Source organism: Thamnophis elegans, chromosome 13 (genome assembly GCF_009769535.1).
Source record: "Thamnophis elegans isolate rThaEle1 chromosome 13, rThaEle1.pri, whole genome shotgun sequence".
NCBI classification, from domain to species: domain Eukaryota; kingdom Metazoa; phylum Chordata; class Lepidosauria; order Squamata; family Colubridae; genus Thamnophis; species Thamnophis elegans.
The window spans coordinates 26184625-26206419 of NC_045553.1; the positions used below are offsets into that span (position 1 = coordinate 26184625).

At 42.2% G+C, this 21795-nt stretch overlaps 1 protein-coding gene across 1 annotated transcript; it reads left to right on the top strand.

The window, feature by feature from the left end:
* Positions 1-4923: 4923 nt before the first annotated feature.
* On the top strand, positions 4924-21163 carry LOC116516840 (ATPase family AAA domain-containing protein 1-A-like). The gene is made up of 10 exons (XM_032229469.1): positions 4924-4927; positions 7855-8060; positions 10230-10328; positions 11950-12070; positions 14645-14845; positions 15231-15337; positions 16738-16827; positions 17323-17373; positions 20542-20717; positions 21043-21163. The coding sequence occupies exons 1-10, from the start codon at positions 4924-4926 to the stop codon at positions 21161-21163; spliced, it is 1176 nt and encodes a 391-aa protein (XP_032085360.1).
* Positions 21164-21795: the final 632 nt, after the last annotated feature.

Consider the following 21795-nt stretch of genomic DNA (forward strand, 5'->3'; position numbering starts at 1 on the left):
AGCCAGCTGGCTGGAGTATTCTGGGAGTTGAAGTCCACAAGTCTTAAAGTTGCCAAGTTTGAAGACCTCTGAACTATGGAGTCCTTGGTGCTCTCTGGGCCTGGTTGTTTGCTTGCAGACGGTGCATTACTGACTAGATAGTACCTGTTGCTCATCAAGCTATGATGGGTTTTATTAGATGATCATTTGCAGCCTTGTTGCTGTTTCTGTGATCTGCTTTGCTATGCATGTCTTTGGCTTCTGCAAATAATTAGATTGTAACATTGTAAGAGGTACACTGATGAGGTTACATAGTTGGGTAATGAAACGTCTGCAAGAAACAGCCATGCTCAAGAGAGCACCAAGACCCCACAGATTTGTTCATATTCATTTTGCTCTTTTAATTATCCACTTTCAGCATTTAGGGTAAGCATCACTCAAATTCTGCTTCAATCAGGAGCAGAAACTGAAGCAACCTCACCACATGGTACAACGTGAACAGAACATTTTATCTTTTATATGCAAATATTTAGGGATTTTTTTTAAAAAAAAGTAAGTATGGCAGGTGGACATTCAGATTTGCAAATTTACTATGCCATACCTAGAATTTGTATCTGCTTCTGTTCATTTAGGGTTTCAATGCCAATTTATACAGGGATCCCTAACTCTTGCATGCAATCATGGCTTGTTTGCTTTTGGCTCAGCGCGGAACGCTCAGGAATAAAATGTGGATAAATAAGCCATGACTTACTGCTATCAATGAACCCAGGTTTAATATTTCTAGATAATCTTACAAGTATCTCTGTGGGTGAGTGCATTATGGGCTAAATGAACAATTGTGTGGAATTTGTTAAAATATTTAATGATTTCTCAAAGTTACAGGAAACCAAGGCAGACCTCTCTCTTTTTCTGTCAAAAAAGTGAATATGGTGGCCATGACCATGCAATGGAGGCCTCATCCTTCTTTAACCTTCTTTGTGTATACTTAAAGGGACAGTGCTTCCATTTCATTTCACATTCCTATAAATGTGTGTTAAACCTAATTGTCAATTATTTATTATCTTTCCTGACATCTACATTTCATTTTTTTTTTAAATTATTTACAATCCAATAGAATGTTTGAAATCTATTGTATGTATGTATGTATGTATGTATGTGTGCCAAATACCACTCACTCATCACGAAATCTCCAGAACTGTAAAGCCTACAAACGTGAAATTTCACACATATGTTGCTCTTGGTTTCCAGGTGCTCATTAAGAAAAGGATATTTTGAAACAACTCAGATCATTAGTATTTCTAAAACAGTATTAACATGCTCTGATGCTAAGGAGTTACACATTCTACATTAATTTTCAAGTTTTAAGTGTCAATTTATCAAGCCTGATCACATAGTTTCATAGCGAAGCATGGGTATCCACATAGTAAATTATATATATAGTGAGACAATTCTCTAAAAATAGAGCAGATGCAGAAAAGGGCTGGTTTCTTTTGTCCCTGCCAGCCAACACTCTTTGCTGATGGGGTCTGCAGCATGCGGGATCTGCTATATCGAATTGGATAGGTAGAGACTCTTGAAAAAAATCACAGTTCCTCAGGTAATCCAATCCTAAGCCATATAAGGCTTTAAAGGTAATAACCAGCACCATTTGCTTTTGAAAATTAAGAGCCTTGGTAGAATTAAGGATATAGTAGTAGTAGTAACTAGTAGTAACTGTGAGAGGGATCTTGGAGTCCTAATGGACAACCATTTAAATAGGAGCCAGCCGTGTGTAGCAGCTGCCAAAAAAGCCAACACAGTTCTAGGCTACATAAACAGAGGGATAGAATCAAGATCACGTGAAGTGTTAATACCACTTTATAAGGCCTTGGTAAGGCCACACTTGGAATACTGCATTCAGTTTTCGTTGCCACAATGTAGAAAAGATGTGGAGACTCTAGAAAGAGTGCAGAGAAGAGCAACAAGGATGATTATGGGACTGGAGGCTAAAACATATGAAGAATGGTTGCGGGAATTGGGTATGTCTAGTTTAATGAAAAGAAGGACTAGGGGAGACATGATAGCAGTGTTCCAATATCTCAGGGGCTGCCACAAAGAAGAGGGAGTCAAACTATTCTCCAAGGGACCTGAGGGTAGAACAAGAAGCAATGGGTGGAAACTAATCAAGGAGAGAAGCAACTTAGAACTGAGGAGAAATTTCCTGACAGTTAGAACAATTAATCAGTGGAACAACTTGCCTCCAGAAGTTGTGAATGCCCCAACACTGGAAGTCTTTAAGAAGATGTTGGGTAGCCATTTGTCTGAAACGGTATAGGGTTTCCTGCCTAGGCAGGGGGTTGGAGTAGAAGTCCTCCAAGGTCCCTTCCAACTCTGCTATTGTAGTATTATATTATGTGGCTCAATTATCACAGGCAGTTGTAATACCAGCATGGTGGCTTATATGTATATGAATGAATGCCTGAATGCATGTGGGGTGGGGAGTTTGTTTGCAAGACTGTGTTTTACTTTTTAAAAATGCAGACAGCAACTCCGACTTCACTCCAACACATTTTAAAACCAGTGACAAAGCAGTCACATCCAGAAACTGAAGACCGGCCTCCAGTAGAGGAGTGGTGGTGGCAACAGATATCTGATGCAAAGTAAAAATGTAGGGGCAAATATATGATGCCATTCCATATGTGACACCAGGAAGGCATCATTTTCACTTGCTATGGATGCCATTGCAAGGAAATAACTTATCTCACTGAAAGTCCTTTGAAGCCCTTTTTGTATGAAAGTTCATACAAAACCTTTGCCAGACCAATTCTCAAATACAGCTCATCTTCCTGGAATCCACACTGTATATCGGACATTAATACAATTCAGTGGGTCCAGAGGTATTTCATGAGAAGAGTCACCCACTCCTCTGCTCAACAATAGAATCCCTTATGCCACCAAGCTTGAAATTTTGAGTTGGGACAACCTGGAACTAGACTGCTGATGGTCTGACCTAAGCATAGTACACATAATTGTCTGCTACAATGTCCTACCTGTCAATAACTACTTCAGCTTCAACGTCAATAATACATGGGCAATCGATACAAACTCAAGATAAACCGCTCCAAACTCAATTGTAGAAAATACAACTTCAGCAACAGAGTGATCAATGTCCAGAATGCTCTACCTGACTCCATTGTTACATTCTCAAACCCCTGTAACTTTAACCCTAAACTGTCTAGCATGGACCTCACCCCTTTCCTAAGAGGTCTGTAAGGGGGCATGCATAAACGCACCATTGTGCCTTCCATCCCTGTCCTACTGTTCCCATTTATTTGTATTCATTTCCTTTGTTCATTTCCATGTACTTATATTTATATAAGTACATATAAGAATACTTATATAATTATATAACCAATTTTGTTGTATTTAAGTACAATGACAATAAATATTAAACTTATATCCTGCTATCCTGTACATGTTTGACAAACAAAATAAATAAAATAAAAATAAAAAGTCACCCAAGTTCAAGAATCAATTTTCCTAGAGTAATTCAATTTGAATTACTCGACTGCCATGTATATGACTCCGTAAGCAGAAATTCTGACAGCAAACTAAAAAACAAGACAAAAACTGGCAACCAATGTGCAAAGCCAGATTGCAAAAACCCAGGCAATCATTAAGTGGCAACAAAGACATTAAAAAAAAATACTCTCACATATTTGCCATTTAGTCATCTGGATTCTTGCAACTCATGTATGGTAGCCCTAAAAAAGGAAGGTAAGGAACGGTTGTGTCTGAAGAAATATAGGTAAAGGTTCCCCTCGCACATATGTGCTAGTCCTTCCCAACTGTAGGGGACAGTGCTTATCTCCGTTTCAAAGCCAAAGAGCCAGTGCTGTCCGAGGAAGTCTCCGTGGTCATGTGGCTGGCAGGACTAAATGCTGCAGGTGCAAAGAATGCTATTACCTTCCCACCAAAGGTGGCTCCTATTTTTCTACTTGCATTTTTTACGTCCTTTCAAACAGCTAGGTTGGCAGAAACTGGGACAAGTAACAGGAGCTCACTCTGTTAAGCGGCACTGGGGATTTGAACCACCTAACTGCCAACCTTTCTGATCGACAAGCTCAGCGTCTTAGCCACTGAGCTACTGTGTCCCTTTCTGATGAAATATAATTTATTTCAAAGCATTCTCCATGCATATAAGTTTCTTCCCTACGGGATCACAAATTAATCTGCAAAATACTGAAATAATGTGTTCACTTAAATTCTATTTGGTTCAGTGATACATATTCTCAGGTAAATAAGATCTCAACCTTCACAGCTTATCCCTACAACACAGATAGGATATCTCTTGTGATACTTGACTACAAAAGTCCCACTGAACTTGATAAAGTTACTTCAGAGTGTGAAATGTTCCTCAATTAAGATATCTTTAGCCAAAAACTTGTGAGTAAATCCTGCTGAATTCTGTTGTTCTTCTTTCAGAATTAACATGAAATAAGCAGCCATGGGCAAACAGGGGGCAATATAAATTTAATCATCAATAAAATAAATAAATAAATAAATAAATAAATAAATAAATAAATAAATAACAGAGATGCCTTATTAAGGGCTTCCCATACACCCATACAAACCAGCACCTGCTTTTTCTAAACAAGGGCAGTCAAATAAGCAGTTCAGAGAGGGAGGCTTAAATCTCTGGGCTGAATTTCGATTTTAAGAGATGACGTTTTGTTTTTTAAAATCGGGGTTGCTTCTTATAAAAAAAACAACACTAAAGCAAAACTCAGCTCTAGCCTCAACTATGTTGTTCCGTTCATAGGCAGCAGCCAGCGGCCGTTTGATTTCAAGCACCATCATCATACGCAGAAGTCGGGAACAGTGAAGTAGGAAGCATCCCGCCCCCCTCCCCCCACCCGGCTCTTGTTTCCGCGCGAGGAGTGTAGCCGACTGGAAAGGCGACGGATGGGTGAGTCTCGTTCTTCCTTTTTGGGCCGCTGCGCGCTGCGGCCTCGTCCCGGCGTTTTTCAGCACCATGGTCACCAACGCTACTGTTGCGAACGGGGAGACGTGGGGGGCACAAATTAAAGCCAATAATCCTGGGGACCAAAACACCAAGTCCCCGTGGATATCGGCCTTAAAGCTGCCCCTCCCGATACGCCGCAAGATTGCGCACACACACACACACACACACACACACACACGAGATCTCACTTAAAACAGGGCGCCTCGTCTTCCAATCCTACCCTCCTCCTGGGATGTCCTGAAGGGAAGCATCAAGTAATATGGCTTACGTGATTTCTCCCTCTATGCTAGACCTCCCCCCCCTCTCTCTCCCTCCCTCCCTCTCTTTCTCTCCTCTGTGTGTGTGTGTCTGTGTCTGTGTCTGTGTCTGTGTTTTAAATTATTTTTTAACATAAACCCACAAGCAACTTCTCTATTTATTGAAAAATAAAAGAGTAAGCCCTGATTTTGCAAGCTTCTGTATTTCATTCCAGCAAAAACATATAAACCAACGCCGAACAAGCCAAAACATGGCTTACTTAGGGAATAGCCCAATTTGTGGTGCAGACATGGGAACTTATTTATTTATTGACTTATTTATTCTTATTTATTTATTGACTTTATTTATTGATTTATTTATTGACTTACTGTATTCTATTTATTGACTTACTGTATTTTATTGACATTTATTGACTTGTTTATTTATTTATTGACTTTATTGACTGACTTACTTACTGTATTTTATTTATTTATTAACTTATTGACATTGACTTATTTATTGACTTATTTTATTTATTTATTTATTTACTATATATATTTTTATTTATTTATATTCCGCCTTTATTATTTTTTACAAATAACTTAAGCTGGCGAACATATCCAACACACCTACTTCCTCTGCCTCCCCCCCCTCTTAAAACTACAACCCTGTGAAGCGGGTTGGGCTGAGAGAGTCACCCAGCTGGTCTTTTGATAAAATAAATTCCAAGATGAAAAGCACAGTTGGGAGCATTCAGTTATTATTCTGAATGTTACAAAATCAGTAACATCCTTATCCCAACCTAAGACAGGGCTTTGTCAAGTGTCCAGCCTTGGCTGACTCAGGTTTGAAGTGCAATTATAAAAATTATATATAATTATATAATGTATTATATCTACATCTACATCCATCCATCCATCCATCCATCCATCCATCCATCCTTACAATTTTATACAGTATTTATATTAATTTATAATTTATACAATATTTATATTATTGTAGTGTAATATAAACCAACATCTCCACATAGCATCGTGCTGGGAAAGCAGGGTGTATGGGGACCCATAGACTGGATATGCCACAACTAACAATTATAATTTGGTTTGGATATGCTAACATTGTGTTTCCATTGTTGGGGGCAATATATTGATTCTGTAAACTACTTACATACGGCTATAAAGCACTGTCAAGCAGTATACAAGTGCTATTGCTATGCTATGCTATTCTTGCCATGGGGGTGCAAGGGTTAAAGTGCAGTATTGCAGGCTGACTCTGCCCACAGCCCAGAGTTTGATCCTGGCCAGCTCCAGATTGACTCAGCCGTCAATCTTTCTAAGGTGGGTAAAATGAAGACCCAGATTGTTGGGGAAAATATGCTGACTCTTAGAGTGGGCTGTAAAACACTGTGAAGCAGTATATAAGTCTAAGTACTATTGCTATTTGTATTTGTTCACTCATATTATTTCATCTGTAGACTGCAGAGAGTCTTTAAGGATTCAGGAGTCTGGATGATGATGATATGGCATAATTTTTACATAACCACAATTAGAGATGTAAGGTGATTCAATATATTAGGCTGAAATATGGTTGGCTATTTTGTGGCTTAGTGTATCTTACATATCAAAGCAACATTGTTACTTTGGAGTATTGTGAGAACCCAAGCAGTCGGGACTGCCTTACATGGAGCAATCTATATCTAGATCAATTTTAGTGACTGAGTACAACCCTAAAAGCTTTTAGACAGGAAATTCAAATTGTATTTGGAAGTTCTAAGAGGTGTAATCTGGGATAACACACAAACACTCTACGGGTGAGCGATTATTCATTTCCATGATGTTATAGCATGGGACTAAATGAATAATTGGCAAAAATATAATTGAAAAATTGATATTGCATGATCCAAAATATTCTAGATCAGGCAGGGGTGGGATTGAAAAATGTTAGCAACTGGTTCTCTGCCTGGTTGCTGGGTGGGAGTGGCTATGGTGTATGTGGTCGACTTGGTCTCCTACACCATGGCGGTGGCGGTGGGGGCATTTTCACCCTCCCTAGGCTCCAGAGGCTTTCTTCAAGCCTCTGGGAGGGCAAAAGCAGCCTCCCCCAGAGGCCAGAAACAGGCCCCTATCCAGACTTCTGGAACTTCTGGAAGGCCCGTTTTTTGCTCTCCCAGAGCATCTGCGTGGGCCTTGCACTTACCTTGCATGATGAATGGGCTGCGTGGAGACTCCTGGGAGGGAAGGACATGGTGGGCGGGGCCAGCCAGTCCTTCCAACTACTGGTCTGGCAAATCAGATGCAAAATTAGCATCCGGATCAACCAAACTGATCCGAACCAGCTGAATCCCACCCCTGAGATCAGGGCTGTCAAACTCCCGGCCTGCAGGCCAGATGCGCCTCATGCTGACCACACCTGGTTTAGTGGAGGGAAAAAAACCTCCCAATATGTCACATGATTCTGCCATGACGATGCAGGTTTGACACCCCTTCTCTTGATAGAGACCTGTGCTCATTTTACAATGGGCAGATTTTTATTGTCTAATTTTAATCATTTAACAGCAGTACTAAATGCTGATGAAGTTTATCTTTCTATGCTAACCTCTCCTATCTCCGTACCATTTTAAAATAATAATTTAGGTTCCAGTTTGGGAGCTAGAAACACTTTGGAGATATTGCTGGGGGATGTGTCGAAGGACTTCCTGACTCGTCCCCTAACCCGGAATGAAGCCTGTCTTGTTCTTCTCCGTGTGGCCGTCTTTGGAGCCACCACCTACTTCAGTATAAAGTGGGTCTCAGATGCCCTAGACCCAGCCCAGAAGCAAAGAATCCAGTTGAAGAAAAGAGTATGTATGACAAGTATGTTTTGTAGCTGGGTTCCCATGGTTAAATTAGAGCCACTACTGAATCTTGATTTGTCTAATATTTTTGACAAGTTCTAACAAAATCACTACATAGGGATGCAGTGGCTCAGTGGCTAAGACACTGAGCTTGTCGATCAGAGAGGGCGGCAGTTCGACGATTCAAATCCCTAGTGCTGCGTAACAGAGTGAGCTGCCATTACTTGTCCCAGCTTCTGCCAACCTACCAGTTCGAAAGCACATAGAAAGTAGAAAAATAGGAAGCACCTTTGGTGGGAAGGTAACAGTGTTCTGGGCACCTTTGGCATTTAGTCATGATGGCCACGTGACCACAGAGATGTCTTCAGACAGTGCTGGCTCCTCGGCTTTGAAACGAAGATGAGCACCACTGCCTAGATTCAGGAATGAGTAGCACACATGTATGGGGAAACCTTTACCTTTACCTTTTTAACAGAATCACTGGTCCTTCTTAAACTCTTTTTTGTTTGCTGTGTACTAAGTGGCGTTTAAAAAAAGCAGAAACAAAAACACTGTGATGGGTATTAGAATCATAAAACAATCTACTTATGAGCCACAATGGCGCAGTGGTTAGAGTGCAGTACTTCAGGCACTTTCTGCTGCCTGCCGGCTGCCTGCAATTTGGCAGTTCAAATCTCACCAGGCTCAAGTTTGACTCAGCCTTTCATCCTTCTGTGGTGGGTAAAATGAGGACCCAAACTGTTGGGGACAAGAAGCTGACTCTGCAAACCGTTTAGAGAGGGCTGTAAAACCATTCTCGCTAGATTGAGGGCAAAGGAAGTAGGGGACGACAGAGAATGAGGTGGCTGAATAGAATCACCAAAGCAAGAGGCATGAGCTTAAATGGACTACCGAGAATGGTAGAGGGCAGGAAGGCCTGGAGGAACTTTGTCCATGGGGTCACGATGGGTCGGACATGACTTTGCAACTAACAGCAACTAAATATATATATTTGAAATCCTAAAAAGTTGGCTTCTATGTATCCGAATGTACAGCCTAAATGTTGGAGGTGTGGTTCTCTCGATGCTACATATTATCATATATGGTGGACCTGCCAAAAGGTTAAGGCATTCTGGATAAAAATATGGTGGGTCATGCAAAATATTTTTAAAAGAAGGATAAAGTTTATTCCTCAGTTATTTTTACTAGGTATATGTACTGACTTTACAGTGGTAGAGACTAATTTGATTCTGCACCTAATAACGGCAGCAAGACTGTTGGTGGTGCAATACTGGAAGAAGGAAGACTTGCCTACAACCCAAGAATGGACATTGAAAGTCACAAACTTAGCCGAGATGGCTAAAATATCGGCATATCTTAAAGATCACTCAAATGAGAGATATAAACGAGACTGGAAAAAATGGATTGACTATATACAAAATAAATACGGGACCAAGAAATTCCAGTTAGCCTATGCTTAAGATCAGAAATGATTTAAACTGTTAAAAGTTAGCTCAGCAAGAAGAAGCTAAGATCAATGTAGAGATGTCATTAATTTCTTTATTTCTTTTTTCTCAATAGATTTTAGACTGTGTTAGTTAAAAATCCATACCGTGTACGGGTTCTGGGAAGTCGGGGGGGGGGGAAGGAGGAGGGGGGTTGGGGGGGTGGAGGGAGGGAGGGGCACACAAAAAAAATTGTACTTCAATGTCTTAATGATTGACGAATGATGAAATATTTGTGTTTTTTAAAAGAAATAAAATAAATATTTGTGATAAATATATATATTTGAAGACATGGCAGGTTAAATTCCAGATTCTGTAACAGTGAATAAATAAGAAATAAAATAGGAAAAGGAAAAATTATAAAGAGGCTTCTGATCTTTTTAACAGCTGTTACAAGCATTATAAGTGGGGGCTTTCTCAAAATAATTATGCTCCATTCTCATTGCCTGTTTGATGCTGCTGAAAAAAAGCCGCTTGCTTCTCAGTGACCGTGTAGAATTATTATTATTATTATGAAAGACCGACAATCATTTTCCGAGGCCATGCTGGGCACATGTGCTGAATATAATAAGGACCAGTCAGCAATTAAAGCTCATTAAAACGAAAGTGCCTCATTAAGCCAAACAGCAGGTTTCAACCTTGCAATTATGCCTGCATTTAGTTCCCCCTTTTTTTTTATCTCCTCGGACAGGCGGAAGACCTGATGAAGCAGATTGGAATAGAAAAGCTGAAGCTGACGGAGCACGAGATGAACATCGTTGCTCATTTGGTGGTTCCCAGGGACATCAAGGTAAGAAGAGGGAGAACTGCTGCTTCCCTGGTCCCAGCATCAACTGTGATGTGCGATTCTATCTGCGGTTGGCTGGACAACTAGAAAGAGCAGTTGGGCCCTTGATTGGCTGCTGAGCAAACTCAAAAGAGACGGTGGTGGCAACAGCATGGAAAGTCTGCTTAAACGAGATTAAAAGATTAACAGAGTTGGAAGTGACCTTGTAGGTTCATGATGGCAAACCTATGGCATGACTGCCAGAGGTGGCATGCAGAGCCCACTCTGTGGTCACGCGTGCCATTGCCAGCTGGTCTTATGATTTTCGGCCGCATGGTCTTCATGGTTGCTGGAGCACCAGAAAACAGCTTGAAAATATCCAAAAACCAGGTTGTTGGGGGTGGGTGGGTTCTGGGCCTTTTTTGGGTCGTTTTCAAGTTGAAAACGCCCCCCAAATCAGCTTGAAAACAGCCCAGAAAACAGTTTGAAAACGGCCCGGAAAACGGCCTGAAAATGGCCCTGAAAATGGCCCTAAAAATGGGCCGCAAACTGGGGGGAAAAGCAGACATATGCACGCCGGCCAACTGGTCTTCAGGTTTCTGGTGCTCCAGCGCATTCATATGCACACACATTCCGGTTTGAGCACTTGATCCCGAAAAGGTTTGCCATCACTGTTGTAGGTCATCTAGTCCAGGGGTATCTAACTCAAAGCCTGCAGGTTGCTTATATCTGGCCCACAGGGCTGACCTGGAAATAGCAAAGGACTGGTCTACAGTGCCTCAGGTAGCTAATACGGGGTGTGGGAGGGGGACTCACACAGCCTCTCTGCACGTTGTTTTCAGTCTTCAACTGTAGCACTCTGCTGGACAAAAACAGAGTCACACACAGTCCCCCACACTGTGTTTTGGCTGGTAGGGTGCAGCAGGAGGCATCCATCCTGTCTCTCCCCTCTCTGGCCAGCCTGCGGAAGAGAATGCTGATCCAGCCTTGGAAGAAATCCAGTTTGATACCCTTGATCTAGTCCACCACACCCCGCCTATGCAGGAGATCCTACACCCGTGATAGCAAACTTATGGCACGTGTGCCACAGGTGGCAGGCAAAACCATTTCTGAGGGCACACAAGGCATTGCCCTGTCAGCTGTAGCGTGCAGGCATGCACTGGCCAGCTGATTTTGGCCTTGATTTTCGACCATTTTTCTCCCTCTGGAGGCTTCAGGGAAGCCTCCTGAAGTCTCCGAAGAGCGAAAAATGGCCCCAAAATGGCAACCCGGAAGTCAAAAAACGGGCCGTTTCCTGCCTCCGGAGGGCTTCTGGGGGGCGTTTTTGCCCTCCCCAGGCTCCTAGAAAGCCTCTGGAGCCTGGGGAAGGTGAAAAACAGGTTCACCGTGCCATCACATGCCAAGGGCGTAGGGAGACAGGTGGGGTCGCACGTGCATGAATGGGGGGAGGATGCATAGAATTATGGATGTGTGCACACGATCCCCCCACGCTCCCCCAGCGATCCCCCCACTTTTGGCATGCAATGGCAAAAAGGCTAGCCATCACTGCCCTGCACTGCACCATTTCAGGGATGAAGCTGTTCTTACTAAATGGATCAGAACCTCTTTCTCGTTTCAGTCCTCCATAAACTTGTCCTATTTTCAGGTCAGTTGGAATGATGTTGCAGGCTTAGATGAACTGGTCAGTGAACTTCGGGACACCGTAATCTTACCTTTGCAACAGACACGCTTGTTCGAGCACTCCAAACTCTGCCAGCCCCCAAAAGGTACCCTTGGCATGTCTTCATTATAGAGTCCCTTAGGGATCCAAATAAGTCATTTCAGGCCTTGCCCTCCAGCTTGTCTCAGTTTATCCCATGTCAATGTAATTTTTATTTTGTTGTGTACTCTATTGATGTCGACAGCCAAATATACAGAAGCTTTTAGGAAGGCCCCAAAAATTCAAAAATAGTTGGAGGAAGTAACGGAACGAAAAATTGACATGAAGCCTGAGCTGTTTCTTTGGGGAATAATAAAAGGAAGCAAAGAAATTCAATATGTTATGCTTCATATAGTTACTGCAGCCAGAATCTCATTTGCCCAAAACTGGAAACAAAACAAAAAAAATCCTCTCAAATGCAGAGATCATAACAAAAAAGGTTGCTAGAATGCACGGAAATGGATAAATTAACAATGAAACTAAGGGACAGACAGGAAAGAGTATTACAAGATATGGAATATGGAATAGGTGGTATAATTGGCTCAAAAAGAGATGTAAAATTAATGCATAATGAGTGTATAGAAAATGTAACAAAAGGAGATGATATATATTCAGAAATCAATAAAGATGTAAATGGCTATAGGTTGTATATATTTTAAAAATAATAATCACAAAACAAGGAGGTATATGTATGAAACAATAGGCCGTAGAATGGAAAAGTAGGAATTAGAAAAAAGAATACCGATAGTGGGAAGCTGTAAAAGTGTAATTGTGATTGCACAATTGTGATTCTAATGTTTAAAATGCTGAATAAAAATGATATTAAAAAAGGAAGGTCCCACATACACATAGTCCTTGATGTAGAACCAAATTCAGCCCAACATTTCAGTTGCTAAGCAAGGAAGTTCTTAATTTAGCCCCATTTTATGACCTTTTGCCATAGTTGTGAATCGTGTGGTCGTTGAGCAAATCTGGCTTCCCCCATTGGTTTTGTTCATCAGAAGCTCCTAGAAAGGTTGCAAATCACAATCTGATCCAACCTCAGGAGGCTGTAACCATCATAAATACACGCTGATTGACAGCACCTGATGTTTGATCATGGGACTATGGTGCATGTGGTCATAAGTAGGAGAATTGGTCATAAGTCACTGTTTCCGGTGCTGTTGTAATTTTGAACTTTGATTAAATGAATGGCTGTAAATTGACAACTAGCAGTAGGGAAGTACTTCCATATTTCATTTTGTATATGGACCGATTGGTCCTGAGACATTAAATGTAAAGTGTTAATCCATCTGATTATTTCAAATACTGAGTGACAGAACAGAATAATAGTTGGAAGGGACCTTGGAGATCTTCTAGTGCAGTGATGGCTAACCTTTTTCTTCTCGCATGACGAAATTGCGCATGTATGCACAATAGTGCGCATGCATGGCCACTCCCATAATGCTATGCACTCCACTCCCCTGCACATGTGTGCATGACCCCCCCCATGCTCCCTCCATCTACCCATGCATACATGCGACCCAGCGGTGGGTTCTGGGAGGCACTACTGCTGGTTTGCTTGTGTGTATGCGTGCTACGCATGCATGTGCATCGCAATTAAAATTATTCTGCACATGCGCAGAACTTAAAAACAAGATGGCATTGCCTACGGTCAAACCACGACTGCTTCAGCTGGAAGTGTAGCAGACAATTTTGTGTACTACACTTAGGTCATACCTTAATCAGCGTAGTGCTAGGTTGTCCAAGGCCAACATTTCGAAACCTGGAGCCATAAGGGATTCTGTTGTGAGCAGAGGAGTGGAGGATTCTTCTCGTGAAATATCTCTGGACTTGCTCAATTGTATTAATGTCCGATGTACAGTGTGGATTTCATGCAGACGAGCTGTATTCGAGAATTGGTCTAGCAAAGGTTTTGTATGCCCTAATTTGCAGTACAATGTTACCGGAGATGAACCTTTGCTAAATTAGTTACCGTATTTTTGGAGTATAAGACACACCCGAGTATAAGGGGCAGCAAGGTTTTGAAGAGGAAAATTTAAAAAAAGTTTTTGCACTCTGCAAACCTCCTAAAAATGGCCCTTTTTTGCAAAAACGGGTCTGCTTCTCCCCCCAAAAGGAATGAATAGCCCTTAGGGAGCTTGCACAGTGCTCCTGGGGGTGGGGGTGGGGTAGGGGTGTGAAAAAAAAAAACTGGCCCATTTTTAGTTTAACAAAAAAGGGCATGGATAGCCTTTACGAAGCTTATAGAGTGCTCCTGGGGGCTGGGGAGGGGGTAAAATTGAGCAAAAACCGGGCCATTTTTTTGCTCATTTCTGCCCTCCCCAGCCCCCAGGAGCTCTCTAAAAGCTTCCTAAAGGCTATGCACAACCATTTTGGTGAAGGGGGCAGAGTTTTTGGAAGCAAAAAATACTGTATTCAGTGTATATGACGCACCCAGATTTTCAGCCTCTTTTTTGTGGGAAAAAGGTGCGTCTTATACTCCAAAAAATATGGTAACAATTGTTCATCTGACCAGGAAAATCTAAAGGCAGAGTCACATTCTTTTCCTGAATCAATATAAAGGCTCTTACCTTGAATTCATTAGGAGGTGGATGGTACGAAAACTATGGGCTCATCTATGACTTTCCCTTTTATGTAGGTGTCTTACTGTATGGACCTCCAGGATGTGGCAAGACTCTCCTTGCCAAAGCAATGGCCCAGGCCTCCAACTGCAGGTTCATCAATCTTCAAGCGCCCACCTTGATGGATAAATGGTACGGAGAGTCACAGAAACTCACAGCTGCCGTTTTTTCTCTGGCAATCAAAATCCAACCCTGCATAATTTTCATTGATGAGATCGGTAAGATCCCACTCTATGGTTCTTATGTATCACATGGTTGTTGTTAGTTGCGAAGTCATGTCTGATCCATTGTGACCTCATGGACAACATTCCTCCAGGCCTTCCTGTCCTCTACCATCCTCTGGGGTCCATTGAAGCTCATGCCAATTGCTTCAGTGACTCCATCCAGCCACCTCATTCTCTGTCGTCCCCTTCTTCTTTTGCCCTCAATCGTTCCCAGCATTAGGTTCTTCTCTCCTCTAGGACTGACCGGTTGGATCGCCTTGCAGTCCACAGGACTCGCAGGATGAGACACACTGCTAAACAAAACAGAGCAATATCTGGAGAAAAGCAGTAATTTAATTTTGTCAATCCATTATTTTAATGTTCTACCCATTTCCGGCAGATGCTTTCCTGAGGAACCGGTCCAGAACTGATCACGAAGCCACAGCTATGATGAAAGCAGAATTCATGAGTCTCTGGGATGGGCTGCAGACAGCATCTGACTGCCAGGTGAGGCTTGGCCCTTAAATCCATTAATGCAAATTGAATCCAACCCAGCTTTAAAAATATGGATCATTCGTTCTTCCACCAGAGCCATAGTTCTGTGCATTTCCCTGGTTTGCACATTTTGCTCAACCAACATACTGAAAAAAAAGAAAACATTCAAAAATCACAAATAAATTAAAACTATGTGGTCCCTTAAAGGTTAACACATGGTGATGTGGTGACCAGTTTCAGCCATCATACTATAAAAAAGGTGTTGTGACTCTAGAAAGAGTGCAGAGAAGAGCAACCAAGATGATTAGGGGAATGGAGGCTAAAACATGATGAACGGTTGCAGGAACTGTGCATGACTAGTCTAGAGAAGAGAAGGATCACGGGAGACATGATAGCAGTCTTCTAATATTTGAGGGGCTGCCACAGAGAGGCAAAGCACCTGAAGGCTATTATAAATTTAATAAATAGAATAGAATAGAAATAGACAAGGAATAATGGATGGAAACTGAACAAGGAGAGATTCAACCAGGCAATAAGGAGAAATTTTCTAACAGTGGGAACAATCAACCCATGGAACAGAAGTTGCCTTCGGATGTTGTGGGAGCTTCATCCCTGGAAGCTTTCAAGAAGAGATTGGACTGTCATCTGTCAGAAATGGTGTTGGGTCTTCTGCTTGGATGGGGGATTGGACTGGATGACCTAGATTGTAGTGCAATATATATATATATATATATATATATATATATATATATATATATATATATATATATATATATTCATATATATATATATATATATATATATATATATATATATTCATATATATATATATATATATATATATATATATATATATATATAATATATATTATATATATATATATATATATATATAATATATATATGTACATATATATATATATATATATATATATATATATATATATATATATATATATATCTATATATATATATATTCATTCCACACCCCATCTGCCGCAAAATGAATGGCAGGTCCAGTGACTCGCAACACAACAGCAGCCATGAGGTGACCATGATCACCACTTTCTGCACCTCAAAAATCATAAGATCTCCCCAAAAATAAGGCCAAGCACTTATTTTGGGGGTCAAAAGAAAATAAGACCCTGTCTTTTGGGGGAAACATGGTATCTATCTATCTCTCTCTCTATCTCTCTCTCTCTCTCTCTCTCTCTCTCATCCTATATCTATCTGTCTGTCTGTCTATCTATCTATTATCTATCTATCTATCTATCTATCTATCTATCATCTATCTATCTATCTCTATATATGTCTGTCTGTCTGTCTGTCTGTCTGTCTGTCTGTCTGTCTGTCTATCTATCTATCTATCTATCTATCTATCTATCTATCTATCTATCATCTATCTATTTCAGGTAATGGTGCTGGGAGCCACCAATAGGCCACAAGATGTGGACCCAGCCATCCTGAGGAGAATGCCAATGACTTTTCACATTGCACTACCTGTGAGTAGATATGACTTCTCTTCCCACAAACCCTCTTCCCCAACCACCCACATTGCTGGATAGTAAGACTTCACCTCCAATATGGACTTTGCAAGATCCAGTCAGGTTCTTCGGAGAGAATGTACCTGAAATCAGAAGGTTTGTGGCAGGGAGGCCAAGATGGCCTCAGAAATTATTTCAGAAACACAGAAAGCAACATATATAGAATATTTCATATTTAAATGCCTCCAACACAGATAGGAAGATTGCAGGAGGTCAGCCAGGTTAGTATAGTGGAGGTTAAGCAACAAAGCCTCACCTTGAGCCAGTCACTCTGTCTCAGCTCTAGGAAGGAGGTAATGGCAAACCACTTCTGAAATATTGCTAAGACACCTGCGGGGACCTATCCAGACAGTTAGCAAGAGTCAAGACTGATTCAAAGGCACCAAATTTCTCTCTCTATCTCTCCTCTCACTTTTGGTGTCGTGTTTACAATCCCATTCTCTGCTCCGACAGACCCAAAGGCAAAGACAAGATATCCTGAATCTGATTCTTGCTGGAGAAAATGTAAGTTTCCTGCTTCCTTCCCATTTTTTTCAACTTAGATCTTATTAAAGGAAAGAGCTGTGATTGTATCTGTTGGTGATACATATCTTGCTAAAAACCTTTTATGCCGTGGAATATGAGCTTCTGTTATAGACATATTGTTATCTTTCCTGGGGAAAGTTACTTAAAATTCCACCCTATTTAAATATATATACCATTTGTTCTATTAATGAGAGAGAAGAAAGAAAGAAGGAAAGAAAGAATTACTATTAGAAAGTGGGAGGGGGGAGTAAGGAAGTTTAAACACAGCAAGTACCGTATTTTTTGCAATATAAGACACACCAAAGTATAAGATGCACCAAGATTTTGAAGAGGCAAATTTAAAAAAAGGGTTTTGCACTCTGCAGACCTCCCAAAAATGGCCCATTTTTTTGTGAAAATGGGCCCTTCCCCCCCATAGCCCTTAGGAGGCTTATAGAGTGCTCCTGGGGGGGGGGCACAATTGAGCAAAAAACGGCCTGTTTTTCGCTCATTTGTGCCCTCCCCAACCCCCAGGAGCACTCTGAAAGCCTCCTAAAGGCTATGCATGGCCATTTTGGTGAAGGGGGTGGGGTTTTTGGAGGCAAAAAAATTGCTGTACTCAGCATATAAGACGCACCCAGATTTTCAGCCTCCTTTTTGAGGGAAAAAGGTGCATCTTATACTCCGAAAAATATGGTACATTCCACAAAAGGTTGGTCAGCATTCCACTTGACAACTTTACTGTGGGAAGATTAAAGATATTACCTTGAAAAATTGTAACAAAAAAGGAAAGAGCTGTGAAAAAACTCCTTCTACAAGTCCCTGATGTTACTGATAGGTTTCAATCTAGAGCAGCATGTTAAGTTTATTCATATTTTCGGCACTAAAACCCGAAACCTTCGAAACACAATGGATGCTTGCAAGTAGTCCCCAGGCTGTATGTGGCTGCCCTGGGTTTAATTCTAAAAACTCATTCAAAGTTCTCGATTAGGATCTATGGCGAGACCCATTCAATCAGTGGTTCCCAACCATTTTTGGACCATTCCCCACCTAAGCACCTCTAAAACCCTGGTGCTCCCCCGCCCCCAGTGAGATATCATTCTTACTATTCAAAAAGTGAACTCCTACTCCCATGGAGGAAGCTTAAAAGGCCAGTAACTTGGTTTAAACAAGGTTCCAAAGAACATCAATGAAAGAGAAAAATAAAAGAACAAAAGAGAGTAGATTCTATGACACTCCCCCCACCCCCCTCACTACTCGTCAACTCGGTTCGAACCTTAGTGGGGAAATGCTTTGGTAGTTCAGTAGGTGGAGGTGAATCACACAGGCCTGGCAAGGCCTATGCATGTGTGGTCCAGCCCCAGATTGCTCTGAGAGGAAAAGTCTGGCAAAACACAGCCTGGGAAAACACAGACTAAAAATAACTGTAAATCTAACTATTTCTTAGTTAAACTTGGGCCCTGGTTCTGTATCCTCACTGCTGGGCTTCCCCCAGGAGCCATCCACTCTGTCTCCCCACAGAGCAGCTCTCCCTACAACCACCCAGCAGCAAAGCCCACAGGAAAAAAAGAGAGGGGGAAGAGAGAGGGAGAGGGAGGGAGAGAGGGGGGAGAGAGAGAGAGAGAGAGAGAAAGAGAGAGAGAGAGAGACTCTGCCAGTCCCACAATCCTTAGTGGCAGCACATCTGGTTGACTGGCAGTTGCTCTTTCACACACACCCCCAGGAAATGCACTTTAACAAAGACAACAATAGGTAAATGAAACACAGCTGTTTCATCACAAATATATAAGAGCAATTAGTGGGCTTTCAAAAATTCAGTTAATAGCTCATTTTTGAATTGCCCCCCTGTGGGGCCTGGTCCCCAAGTTGGGAACTACTGCATTAGATGTTCTTTTATATGTCCTACTGTTTGGACGATAAGGTGGTAATGGGAAGAAGTAGGTTCCCTATATAATTCTGGCTCTGGACCTAGCCACAGCTTGCTTCAGTCCTGACATAATACAGCTTCTACAGAACATATTAACATCATCATCATAATCTTTTAATGACCCCATAATCCCTTGTGGAGTGGAGTCTTGGCAACTGAATGAAGCGGAATGATTACTGGCCAGATCTCCTTCCTGTCGCCAATGCAGAGTTATATTCAGCATATACATTCTCATCGTATCCAGAGAGAGAAATATCTGCCTCTACCTGGGATCGAATTCACAGCATCCTGATTGTGAGGCGACAGCTCCATCTCTAGGCCACTGCAACCTATATTAACATTAGGTGCTGTTAATTCCCTAATGTTGTCATTTTAAAGACCCAATGCGGAGAGATGGCCTAGTTCTGTAGTCATTTCCTTCTCCTATGTTTATTATTGCCAATACATTACAAAGAGAAGACTAGACTGCCTGATGGGGTGGGGGCACAGGATAGATCAGTCCTTGCCCTGGACAGGCAGAACATCCCACCAGAAGTGGCTTCTCTTCAAGAAGAGCCATCTCTCTGGAGTTGCCTGAGGTGACAATAGGGGCAAAATAGTTGAACATACCTGTTGTGCCCTGCCAGTAGCCAGCAGAGTTGGTGGCAGACTCGGACAGTGAGGAGGAACATGGGCCCTTCCTGGAGTCTGGGGAAGGCTCTGATGAGTGCTCTGCATCAGAGGCAGAGAGGGGGCCAGGGCCGTCCGACAGTTATCAGCTACCTTCAGAGTTGGACATCAGTGGGGCAGAAGAACAGTTGGAGCCTTTTCCCGATGTGTGTATGCACAGAGCTGTCAGGAGAAGGGAACAATTAAGGAACAGGGGTTGACTCTGGAGTAAAGGCACAGGTGGACGCTGAATGGTCCCTCCCATAGGGAATAAAGAGGAGCAAAAGGAGAGTGGAATTTGCAGGAGACAATTAGTTCACTTAGTGTGAAGATTTGTTTGTGACTCTCAGAGAGTCCTTGCCAAGTATTTTCTTGTTCAGCATTTGGAAGATATCGGTCTGGTAGGTCTCCAAGCCTGATGAGATCGGTGGTTGTAAATTTCGCCCTTGAAAGACTGTTTGCTGGGACTTCGCTGGATGTGAATGCTTGGAATTCACATTAGCCAAATAAAAAGGGTTTTTTTCGGGACGAGTCTGGTGAAGATTTGATCAGAACAAAACCCAGGTTTTCATTAACTGGGGATTTTTCCTCAGATGAGCAATGCCGTGAGCCTGAAGGAGCTGGCAGAGAAGACATGTGGTTACTCGGGCAGCGACCTCTGGGAATTGTGTCGGGACGCAGCCACGTATCGCGTGCGTGATTATGTCCGAAAACAACAAATGAGGCAGATCGCCCACCTGCTGCACTGCAGAGGGAGTGTGGAGGAGACGTAAGCCATCTCTCTTTTCTTGTCTAAGTGCTAATGTTAGTGCTATTGGGTGAATGGGGTAGTATTGCTGGATGGAAGAAGTCTTTGCATCTATCCACCTAACAACTTACTCTTGTCATTCTTGGGGGGAAGAATAAATAAACTTAATTTCATGCAACTGCCTGGTGTTTTTATCATCCCAACTCAGGACAAACTTGGTAAGCAGTAAAAACATTTCAGCAGTTATGAGTTAAAGTTCAGGCATTGCAGTGGATGCTAAGAGCAAGGCGTTCTAGAGGGGAAGAACTAACAAGAAAACCTTTCCTTTCCTTTTTTTCATGCCCAGGGACTTGGAAGAAAATCCCTTGAGGCCACTTACTCAGCTTGACTTGCTGCTCGCCCTGGAAAAGATGAAGGAGTCCAGAGGAGCCTCTTCGGCAAGGCTGACGGAGCCACCTTTGGACTGAGTGGACGGGATTCCTCACTTGGAGAACAAAGATTAACCTCATTGAAATTGCTCTACTGCAGGGATGTCCAGCTTTGGCCACTTTTAAGACTTGTGGACTTCAACTCCCAGAATTCCCAAGCCAGCCAGCCATGAATTCTGGGAGTTGAAGTCCACAGGCCTTAAGAGTTGCCAAAGTTAGACACTCCTGCTCTACTGTAACTAAAGCTAAACAGAATGGGTAGCAATGAAGACATTCTTAAGAAAGCAAGTAGTGGGATGGTTCAACAAGGAAAAAAATGAACACTATGCATGCAGGGTAGATTTTCACCATCTGAAGGGCGCTCCAAAAGTGCATGGGAGAGAAACTTCTAACATCTGGTGATGCTGCCTGAGAATTATGGGAATTATTGGGGTGCTGCAAAATTGACCAACATCCCTGTCAAGAAAGTCATACAAATCAGGAGAGCCAAGAGTATCACTCGTTGTTCGTTGCGAAGTCGTGTCCGACCCATCGCGACCCCATGGACAACGTTCCTCCAGGCCTTCCTGTACTCTAACATCCCCTGGAGTCCATTTCAGCTCACGCCCACTGCTTCAGACTCCATCCAGCCACCTCATTCTCTATCGCCCCCTTCTTCTTTTGCCCTCAAT